Here is a 12,574-nt window from a genome sequence, read left to right as displayed (position 1 = left end):
AGATGAATAACTTTGATGAATATTTCTTGTGGTGTTAAAATCCGAATTGGAGTTGTATCCTGTAGATGTACATTATAATGTCATCATAAGGAGAACATTTTCTTTGTATCTTAATAAACTTTAAAAATAATATTGGTATCATGTTGTCAGCTTTTTATCTTCTTATAGTTGATGTGTTTTCTTCGGTTTTAGTTTGTTACCCGGGCACTGTTTCTCGAAACTGTCCTAGGATTTGAAAAACAGGAATTTATAAACTTTTAGCGTTTGAGAATGTATTGAATTCATCAGTAGTATATAACTACAAGATTACAATTTCAAATACTATAAGTATTATTATAACAAAAACAAACAATATTTATCTAATGTAATGTACAATCAAACTTTATGAAACAAAAGCACAAAATGAAAAACACAAAAATGTAACGAGGTATATTATATTTGAAAAAAATGTTTGTAAACAGCAGTAACAGTGAAAACTAATAAAAGACAATCGCAAACAATCTGAATATATTTTTGAGTGAGTTTAGTTCTTATGGTCACTCACGGTTTTATCTTTACAGAGTTCAAAGACAAATCTCTTGCATCTTTTATTACAAGTAAGGAATACATCAGGGTTTCCTCTGGGTTAATTATTATGCCAACCTTTTGAATAGATTTCTTCATAACAAGTTTTCTTTTCTATACCTTCGTAAATAAATAAAACTATACTTAAAACACGTGTGTCACTGAAAAGACTTTAAAGTACCCACTCCAATCAATTATCTATATCAAAATTAATGATGAAGTTTTAAATCAGAGACCTTTCTTGCTTTTGAAATTTTTTCTTCATAACATCAGTTTTCGTTTTGGGACTATCATTAAAAGACTTTAAAGAAGGACAGTGACTTGTTTCGGACGCCATTTAACCATGTCATTTTGTCATATAATACAATCAACACCTTTATTAATTAGTCCTTTGGTGTGGATAGTTATAAATGCAATCAGCTGATTATTGATTTTCTGTCAAAATCTTAACGAGTTCAAGGTGAATTCCGAGTATTGTCTGATCGGGTAAAGTCCAAGAAACCCGAAAAAGTAAATAAACAAGATGGCTGAAATTAATCGTTAAAATGTTTCTTTCGCCAAATTCTTTCGCCAATGACAAATTTTAATCGCCACAATTATTAAAGCGGAAACCCTGGAATACATGAATTATTTCACTACGGATCATATGCGCTTAGGTAATGCATGGTCTCCCATTTTCTAAACTTTTTCAAGGAAATATTATTGAATATTTAAACCTATGAACATTTATTTTATGTGTTTTATATATATACAATGCCCCTCTGTTCCTGTTTTCCACGTGGAATATGAAAGGCCCCCCGGATTATTCATTTTCCCTTAATCCATTTATGATTGTTGAACAGCGGTATACTACTGTTACCATATTTTTTTTGGCAAATTTAGTAAAATTCTCATAACTAGTTTATAACGTCATTTTTTAAATGACGAACAAAAAGTAAGTTATAATTAATACACGAGATTAGTAAATATTTTCTCTATTTGATTCTATATAATACATTTGTTTTAGTATAATAAAACATCTATACTGGCCTGGACATTAACAATATAAATCCATGAAAATAGTATAAGCATTAAAATCATATCGTATGCATATATTTACGTGTAAGGCAAAAAAAATTATGAATAACCATGAGTGTTTTTTGTTGACAACCAGTGACAAAGCTTGGCTTCAATTTCTAGTGACAAAAACTATTTCATACTTGAGAGTCAAACCCTGACACATTTAAAAATCTGGAAAGGAAAAGAACGGTTATGGCATGTTTTTGTTTATCCAAGGGACAACTTTTTCATGCATATTCAAGACTAGAACCATAGTACTTCGGTGTTGACATAAATATCAATTACTAGTATATGGTCATTTTTATAAATTTACTGTTTGCAAAAGTATGAGTTATTCTAAATACTTAGGATTTTTTTTTTATCCCAGACATAGATAACCCTAGCCGTTTTTGGCAAAATGTTTTTGGAATTTTGAATCATCAATGCTCTTCTACTTTGTACTTGTTTGGCTATCTAACTATTTTGATCGGAGCGTCACTGATGAATCTTATGAACGACGAAACGCACGACTGGCTTATTAAATTATTAACTATTAGCATGTCATAATGTACTATTGTATTGTTTATTTGTGTATTTCTCTATCCTGAATGTTCTTATATTTATTTGTGCTGTAGTCCTGTCGTGTAATGTTGTCATTTTATTGTCATATTAAACATTGCCATAAAAGTGACAGGTTTGGCTAGCCACAAAATCAGGTTCAACCAACCATTTTTTCTTACAATGTCCTGTACCAAGTCAGGAAAATGACAGTTGTTATCTTATAGTTCGTTTATGTGTTTGTCGTCTATTTTTTGTTGCACTTCAGTTTTAGCGTTTCTGTTGTTTCGTTGTTTTCCTTTTATAGTTGAAGTGTGTCCCTCGGTTTTAAATTGTAACCCGGATTTGTTGTCTCTCAATCGATTTATAACTTTCGAACAGCGGTATACTACTGTTGCCTTTATTTGTTACCAGGTTTACATTGTCCGTTTATAAAACAAGAAACTATATCTATCTTGTTTATTTCAAGAATAAAAAATTATGATTAATTATAAGATTTTCAAAGTTGATTGATGACAGCTGGCTTAAAGAATAGAGGATTAAAATTTCACTCTCAACTCGATTCTTTGGAACACACGTTTCATATTGTATCTATCTTTATCTTCTCTATTTCTATTGTTAAACAAATAGGCGAAGCAGTTGCCTCATTGACCCGAGGGAAGCTACACCCTTGACAACGATATTGTATGTCATCCGGTATTCCTTCCTTGATTGTAGCAAACGTGAGCAGGAGAGTAAACAACTTTTCCTCCACTTCTCCTATACGTTGTTTTATTCTGTGCATTTTTTTTTTACATTTCTTCTTATTGATTTGTAGTTGGTATTCAGCTGATATATTATCTTTCCGAGATCAGGTAAACACCATTAATATTTTTTTTTTAAATTTTGTACGAATCAATATAATAAGAGCTACTTATGACACCAGCAGTCGTTTTATTTGTACAACGGATGTGGTCAATTATCGCCCTTATTTTGTAGCAAAAGTATGAAGAAACCATATATTTTTCGAATCCGTTGTTTATGGGTTCATTTTGTTTTTAATGGGTACAATTTTCGTAGATTTCTGGGGTATAGGTGAATCACGAATAAGAATGATTCACGAATTTCAAATTTCTACACACTTGTATGTAGACCCTGGCAAAACCAAGAAATGAAAGAATCTTTTGAAATAGATATTTTTCTTCATTCCTCGACAATTGGTATCCACGAAAAAAGATTATGAATCCACAGTATTGAAAAACTATTATTGAGACGGGAGAGATGTATTCCATATGTAGGATCCCATAATCTCCTTATTTCAAAGGTAAATATATACATATATACATATACATTAACCCCGCCACATTATGCATGTATGTGCATGTCGCAATTCAGTAGTTGTCGTTTGTTTATGTGTTACATATTTGTTTTTGTTCAATTTTTTTTTACATAAATAAGGCCTTTTTTGTTTTTGTTTTACATTGTCTTATCGGGGCCTTTTATAGCTGACTATGCGGTCTGGGCTTTGATAATTGTTGAAGGCCATATGACCTATAGTTGTTAATGTTTGTGTCATTTTGGTCTTTTGTGGATAGTTGGCTCATTGGCAATCATACCACAACTCTTTTTTATATGACATAGAAACCATATATTTTCGAATCAGCGTAAAACATCTTTTTTTTTATTTTCTCTAGTAAGACATATCTAGTACTTTCAGATAAAATATGACCAATTTTTATTATAAATACAAAGCAAGATTTACTTACTTACTAACCTTGCTTATTTTTTTTAAATGAATTCAAACATAACTTCATATGTAATGCTATACAGTTATGAACAATTTCCAGTCTATGAGATGTCGAAATTGTATTTTTGCATTGCACAAAATTATGCTTTTTTTCAGGCTGTTTATAACGTCTTTTCTCACCCCATTGGAGATACTGACTGATATTTAAGTCTGGTAAACTATGATGTATTTGTAAGTTGTAGTGAGCTTTCAACTTTATCGTTTATTAACTACACGTCTCTTAGATCGATGCTTTGTTTGTTCTGCATATTCTTTTATTTTCTTTTGTGATTCATGTCAATCAGATGAATCAAGTCTGTTCACACTGGTCTATATGTGCCTGTCAAAAGTCGTGAATCTTTAAAATATTAGTGACTTCATGCAATATTTGATTTAGGTTTATTGCTTTATTGTCATTGTTTGAAGGTCGAACAGACTGAATTGACGATCCTAGATGTGCCCATAGAATGGTCAAGTGAGATGGCCTAGACACATTACTTGTGATGCACCAGTCCCCGGACCAGCCCAGTAGCCAGTATTTCGGTACTGGCATGAATATACGGATTTTTTTTTGTTATTAAAATTTGCTGTTTCAAATATTAGAAATTACTATAAATTAAGGAATGTATCTCCCTCATGCAAAGCTCTGATTCCTTTCACGGATTTGGCTATACTTTTTTGACCTTTTGGATTATAGCTCTTAATCTTTTATATAAGCTTTGGATTTTAAATATTTTGGCCACGAGCATCACTGAAAAGACATGTATTGTCGAAATGCGCATCTTGTGCAAGAAAATTGGTACCGTTAACTTTATTACAGTATTATGAAAATATTTTATTTGATACAACGTTTGATTTTGTCAGTTTGTATGTACTTCCTACTTTTTAAACAGCCCTCGAAGTTCGGTATTATTTGTTATACTTTTTATTTCATATAAAATGAATACAATGTGCATTTTCAATAACTTGCCGGTGGTCACATAAAGAGGAGGACAATGTTCGATAGCATTAAATACTTTGCATTAATAAACCTTTTTCAATATGAAAACAATCACACATTAGGGATTTTATAGACAAAAGCTGAATCAAAAGACTCAAGATCCCCATAACTACTTAAATCATATGACACCATCATCAGTCCTGATTCTTTGTTTATATCTATTGAACTAGGACAATTGATTCCGTCGTGTTCAGATAGTATTGAACTACTTCTTTTGCCGTCTGGTGATAATACTATGATACTGTTGTTACTAGCAGAAGCTATATAAACGAATCCATTCCTGTCTAATGTTAGTCCCACAGCTCCATCAATCTCATGGTGTGTAAATGTCCAAATATGTTCTCCATTATTTTTGTAGCAGCTTACTCTGCTTGCATTGTTTATTTCAAGGATACCATAGATGTTCCCTTTGAATAATGCTATATTGCTTGCTCTCACTTCTTGTAAGATTGTACAGCACATGTCATGCAAATTTATTAAGGTACTTTTCTGATCACTGCTGACGACCATCCTGTTATCATCCACTCCTACTCCATCACAGTTATGAGAAATTCTAACTATTTTGATAATTTTATTCTTTTCTATATCAACCAGTGCGATCTTTTTTGCTGACCCTAAGGCTACTGCCACTATATTTGTTCTAGCATAACAGGCATCATACGGACAATCTCTGAATGTATGTATTTTTCTCACAAAGCAGACGTTGTTACTGAACAGTAGTAGCTGCATATCTTCCAGTATCATAAATGTATCATCAGGTAATACTACACAAGCCTTAATGAGTAAAGGAAATTTTGGAATCGTCATTACATACATCCAAAATGGCTTAATTTGTTCAATATCAGTAATGTTTGGAACTAATTGTTGCGCTTGGCCCTTTTTTCTGGTCTTAACTTGTAGAGTTGGAGGGCTTATACTAATAGCAATATCCCCAAATGACTTAACATCTTCTATAATAGATTGAAGATCAGATGAAAGGGTAATATTCAAATTCTTTTCGCTCAAATTATCTCCTCGTTCCAAATCTTCAATGAAATTGGCTATTCGTGATGACGATTTATCAATATCAATCAAACAAATGTATATTTGTAAATCAGTTCCATATTGTATCAAATCAGTTAACTTGCTCTGCAATTGGTCTATTTGACTTGCTCGCTGTTCTATTTGTTGTACTAAAGTGTCCATGCTTAATTGCAGCTTTGAATGTTTAGACTCCAAGTCATCGAGTAGTTTCTGCTCTAACTGGTTTAGGTAATTATCAATCGACATCCTCATGAACCGGATATCCTCAACTGCTTTCGTTTTTTGAATATTATTTGTACTTATCCTGCTTTTTATGTATTTAACTGAGTTTATTAAGTTTTCCTTTACATCTTTCAAATCTGTTTCAAGGTTTTGGCCGAAGGCAGATGATTTGACTTGCTGTATGATATCTGACAAGGGTTTCATTTCTTGACATCTTTGATGTTTATCAGTAAGGCATTGTACACAACAGGGAGAGTCATGGAAAGAACAGTAAAGTTCAAACATCTTCTTGTGGTCTTTGCACTGGATACTAATTTCTTTGATGAATGTAGGTATGTTTTGGTAATCTTCAATTAATATGGTTTTATGGCTTTTCGAGAGTTTCAGCCTTTTGTGAGGTTTTTCACAGTTTTCGCAAAAGAATACCTCGCATTCGGTGCACCACGTTACTGCTATCTTCGTTATTTCATCATCATTGCAAATTGTACAATAGTGGTTGACAAAGGAAGCCATTTTTATTTCTCTTACTTCTGAAATCACAAAACATTATTTTTGTGATTTAACTTTTTACTATCAGAAATAATGCAATATTGAATATTAATGTAATATGATTACATTTGACAATTGATGTTGTGTGTTCCAAAACGTTATACACCAAATGCATATTTACGGCTACAATGTATAAGATTTATACCCGTGAACAAATTCAAATAAATATATACATTTATAATGTGAAATTTTGTGATATAGAAAATTTCTCCACCTACATTAAAAAGAAAATATGTTTTATATCAAATTGTAATAAAAAAAAATGCGACAAAAAGGATAGAAATAGCGCTTCTTATCTTTGATGTCATCTGAATATCACAGTGAAACCTTGCTTCTATTCTTTTAACACAATGTGTTTCGGTAAAAGCATTTACAAATTATAAAATTATATGAAAAACAGCATTTCATTATAAATGATATATTTGAAAATGGCACAGAGGATAACACTTCCGAGTTGACATTAAACAAGACGAATGAAACATTGTATGCACTCAATATTTTCTTCAGATCTAATTGTGTAATAATAGACTAGAAAAAGTGTTGAATCAAGGTTTGCAAATATATATATAGAACGCCTGAAAAAAAATATGCATTTATGTTTTTTATATAAATGTTATTCTCTAAAATGGATCTGAGGAGATAGATTTAAACATCTGTTTGTGTGCAATTGATTTTATTATACTTCACGTTAAAATGCCATATTTTGATTGGCTAAAACGAGGGTGTCAATTTACTCTATCACATGGCTGAGCGGGTGACAATTTTTTTGAATGTTACCCTCTCGTCTAGACCAATCAGAAATCGATAATTCAATGAACAATGAATTGAATTTACATCAAGGAATTAAATATTATACAATGCTTAAGTTCTACGTTTTGGCTCAGATTTTATTATCGACTGTTAAAATAAACAAAATAAATAAAAATGCTTGACTTTTGTCGTTTTTTTCTTATGCCCGTAACGTTGTTATGAACGTGACGTCATAGAAGATACTTTTAAAATAAAAGTAATCTGTAAAAGCCATTACTGATAGGACATTCAGTATAATCAATTAAATAACACATAGCTGAGAGGGTGATAGAGCAGATTGGAACCCCTCGAAAAGGCATTGTCAACCTTGGCTTCGCCGCGGTTGACAATGTTTTCTCGGGGTACCAATCTGCTCTATCACCCTCTCAGCTATGTGTTATTTATATATTGTAATCTAATTTTTTTTTTATTTTTTTTTTTTTTTTTTTTTTAGATACTTAAAAATAATCGATATAGAATCAAATAAATTGATTTTTGCTAATTCCGATTCATTTAATCAGCGTATTTTTGGCAAGATATGCATATACCCAGGCTCATAATCAACTTGATTACCATTATTAAGGTAATTAAATGTGGAGTAATCAATAAAACACCTGTGGTGTACATGCCTTTGACATATGTATTGATATTACATATAAGTGCTTTAAGTTCCAAATTTTCCAATTTGGTCTAATGTTATGTAAATAATTCGCGATTGCCTTCAAGAAGGTTACAAAGTTGTACTTTTGTTATTATTGTCACCTTTAACTAGAGAAAAAGAGGACCAAATTCAGATCTGGTTTTTTTTAATTATCTTAATTACCTTTTGTGTTAGCTGTACTCAGAGCGATATGATGAAAAAATAAAATCAAACATGTGAAAATTTATTAAATTAGCAGAAATAAAAATTGTGACAAAGATGTTGTTTTAAACAAACAAATGCTGGTATATATTTGGACATGTAAAATGCAACTTTGGTTTGATTTGATTTAAAACTTTCATCTTCCAGAAAATGCACCCTGAAAAACACAGCTTTACAAACCTTTACTTAATCAACGTGAAACGGGCGGAAACCCGGTTGAAATAGAACAAAAGAATCGCAGCTCTTTGTTAGAGAAGGCAATAAATGCTTAACGTAATTGCTTACTGTAATGTTAACTATAGAAACAAAAAAAAATAAAAGTTAATAGAATCAAATAAAATGACAAATTTCTCCTCGATTACGAAAAGTGTTCTATTTTAAAACGCCATTTGCATAAGGTTTCAATTTATCTATTACATAGTTAAGCAGAACAATTAGATATAAAGTTGACGACATGGATGTAGAAAATGCATAACCTCCGATTTTTTTGGGGAAAAATACCACAGACGGAGAACATATCAATCTATATGTTCGGTAATTTTCGTGTCTAAAAATTGAAAAAGGAGTCAAAGAAGAATTTTTTATTTTCTCAGAGAAGTCTATAATAATAAAAAAAAACGCAATACAATGGAGATTGACTTCGTCATTACTATAATAGTTGTCTGACGATTTCGCCAATGCTACTTAATTGTAGATGTGTGTGGTCAATATTTTCTGATTGTAATTCCTTTCTATCTATTTAAGTTTAGGAAATATTAAAAAAAAAAAAGTCAAATGACTTAAAAGGACAACAACTCCGATAATAAGTCGACTGACAGGTCTGATGTAAATGGTCATCAGGTATAAATCTCAACAGTTTGAACATGTCTGTCACTGTCATATTTTCTTTAATCGTAGCGTTTTTTCAAGATAATAGAAAAAAAGAGATAATTTTGAAATTCATTGGAATAAGATGTAATCATGACTACTTGCCAGTGTAATCATTAATTTAATAAAAGGTAAAATCACAAAAATACTGAACTCCGAGGAATATTCAAAACGAAAATTCCATAATCAAATGGCAAAATCAAAAACTCAAACACATTAAACATAACAACTGTCATATTTCCGACTTGGTACAGGCATTTTCTTTTGTAGAAAATGGTGAATTGGACCTGGTTTTATAGCTAACTTAAGCTCAAACTTGTATCTGTATGACTTACTCTGAGAAATGGTGAAATGATTAATTAAATTTCATCTTAGTAATTGTAATTTACTCAATTACATTGAAAGTAATCTGACCAATCACTACACTATTGTCGACCATGTTTGATTGCAAAAGGAGTCAAAGAAGATATATTCTTTACAATTTACTTCAATTATAATTGTGGTCAAGTTTGATTGGATTTGGCCCAGTTGATAATAATGAAAAAACGCAATACAATGTGGGTTGAATTCGTCATCACTATATTAGTTGTCTGATGGTTTCGCCAATGCTACTTAATTGTAGATCTTGTGTTTGTGGTAATTATTTTCTGTTTATAGTTCCTTTCTATCTATTAAAGTTTTGGAAATCTCAGTAAAAAATGTCAATTGACTTTAAAAAAGGACAACAACTCCGATTATAAGTCGACTGACAGTTCTGATGTAAATGGTCATCAGGTCTAAATCTCAACAGTTTGAACATGTCTGTCACTGTCATATTTTCTTTAATCGTAGCGTTTTTCAAGATAATAGATAAAAAAGCATTTTACCCCTAATGATATGTTCCTTTTAGCCAATGTGACCCATGCATTTTTGCAAGCTAAGACATCATCACATTTTTTAAAACAAGATACCCTAATAACAACTGTGACCAAGTATGGCTAAATTTGGATATTAATATTTCTCAAAGTGAACGACGGACGATCGACGAGAACAGCTCAATTGACCTTTTGGAAAGGTGAGCTAAAAATGTACAGTTCCGTTCCCACCTAATCAACACTTAAATGTGGAGTTTGCAGTCTGCTTTCAGACTTGAAAATGATTCGTCAATACACATTACGCAGCACATGATATAGTTAACCCGTTCAAACTGTTCAGTGCGTTCAAAAGTTCAATATTGAAATTTAAGTGTTTCTATTGTTTCGTTGTTTTCCTCTTATAGTTGACTTGTTTACCTTAGGTTAAGTTTGTATCCCGATTTGGTTTTTTTTCTCTCAGCCGATTTATGACTTTCGAACAGCGGTATACTAATGTTGTCTTTATTTAGTCATGTTAGTAGGTTTCACTCTTTTCCATTTTGATCACTATATCTTAAAATCCATACGTGTAACAAGCAAAAGTAATAAAGTGGATGCTATGCACAACGCATCTCTGTAAAACTTGTTCACTTTGATCTTTGTTTTTAGAATGATTACTTGTTTAATGCTGTTTTGGACTCTTTTCCAGATCATCTAAGAATATTGGTATTATTTGAACATACTTACCACGGGCATTAATACAGAAAGGAATTCGCACAGAGAAGTAAAATATCCAATATCTGGGTTATTAACATATGATTATGGATTTGTATTTAAATACACACACAACAAATGAAAAAGTACAAATAGCTATGACAAAGCTTTAATACATACGAATTGATTGATGGTTAATATCAATATTATCCTTGATGTCCCAAAATAACAGATAGATGAAAAGGTTTTTGAAGTATTTGGCCACAACTTTATCTGGAATAAATTATGTTATCATATACTTAGACTAAATAACATATAATTTTTACTTGATGATAATAGCATTACATTTACGAAAAATCCATATTTTTCGAATTGGTGCTTAGCGGGCTGATATGAAAAGTTTATCACATGGTTCGATTGTTATCACGTGCCTTTTCGTAACGTTATGGCATAGCATTCCGGAAAATACACCACAATGCTACGTTTTCAGTTAAAATATTACAAAGAAGTGTACAAAACAATTATTTGGATACTGAAAGGTATATTGTGAAAAATAATAATAATAAAAAAAAAATTAAATAAATGCATTTTTTAAGTTTCAAACATAATTTAGAAAGTTACTTTTTCCGTTACTCTTTGAACTTCTATTTTAGAGCCACGTAAAAGGATCAATAGATGAATCTGTTATTTTTCTCCATTGTTGAAGCATATGATAAAAAGATCATATTCATATCGCATGTATTATTAGCCCTCGGTCAATATCAGCCCTCGAGCCATGCGGCTTTTGGGCATATATTGAACCTAGGGCTGATAATACATGCGATATAAAAAAATGCCATGTAATAATCTGATATTATCGCTATTTTGTGCATTTTTCCTTTGATCTTTTTTTCATATATTTTTTCATATCATGCTACTTGCTTGAGATGGAAAATTATCGCTAGAAACTAAGAAGGCACGTGACGTTCCTAATGAAATTGACATGCAATTGACAAAATCATCATAGGTAAAATAGCGATAAACTGATTATCATTAGTCATCTTAACTAGATTGCTTTTCTCGCTTTCGCCGAACCGGCTTAAGCGATAATCTATAAAAAAAAAATATATGATATATAATGTATAATATGTATTTAAATTGGCAAAGTTGCTCTGACATATGATTATTAATGCCTGTATTTAAAATATAAAATTTGGAAATTGGTATTTCGTTCATTATCACTGAACTAGTATGTTTGTTTAGGGGCCAGCTGAAGGACGCCTCCGGGTGCGGGAATTTCTCGTTACATTGAAGACCTGTTGGTGACCTTCTGCTGTTGTTTTTTCTATGGTCGGGTTGTTGTCACTTTGATACATTCCCCATTTCCATTCTCAATTTTATTTATTATGTTATTCTTATTGTAGCTACCGTAAATTATGGCAGACCAACAGTGTAGATATATGTATGTAGTAAGTCTGTGCGAGAAGTTGACAAATGAGCTGTAATAATCAAATGCTAAACTGTTCGCTGAATATATGAATGTTGTATTTAGTGCAGCGAAATGTCTATTTATGTCCAACTTTTATATCTACATTATGTTCTTTGGTTGTCTCCTACATCGGTACCATTACCAGAATGAAGCTGAAATGTAATCTTAAAAGCTGTATCGGGTATCTTATCGTTAAGAACAAATAATTAAAAAAATATTTAGATTGGGAGGGTGTTTGGTTTCTGAAGAAGATTCGACGTGTTTTCGTCGTCTGCAACCTCTCTGTCGTATTTTAAAAAGACCAAAGCGAAGTTTCGATTCT

The 12,574-nt window shown here is 31.4% G+C and overlaps 1 protein-coding gene across 1 annotated transcript; it reads right to left on the bottom strand.

Annotated features, from left to right (window-relative positions):
• Positions 1-4,740: 4,740 nt before the first annotated feature.
• Positions 4,741-10,873, bottom strand: LOC134710205 (uncharacterized). Its single transcript, XM_063570445.1, has 2 exons — positions 10,818-10,873; positions 4,741-6,700 (listed from the first exon to the last, which is right to left on the bottom strand). Exon 2 carries the CDS (start codon positions 6,681-6,683, stop codon positions 4,977-4,979), a length of 1,707 nt encoding a protein of 568 aa, XP_063426515.1. The 5' UTR covers positions 6,684-6,700; positions 10,818-10,873; the 3' UTR covers positions 4,741-4,976.
• Positions 10,874-12,574: the final 1,701 nt, after the last annotated feature.

Source organism: Mytilus trossulus, chromosome 3 (assembly GCF_036588685.1).
Source record: "Mytilus trossulus isolate FHL-02 chromosome 3, PNRI_Mtr1.1.1.hap1, whole genome shotgun sequence".
NCBI lineage: Eukaryota > Metazoa > Mollusca > Bivalvia > Mytilida > Mytilidae > Mytilus > Mytilus trossulus.
Note: the sequence above shows the minus strand (reverse complement) of the source record. Positions and strands in the feature narration are given on the sequence as shown.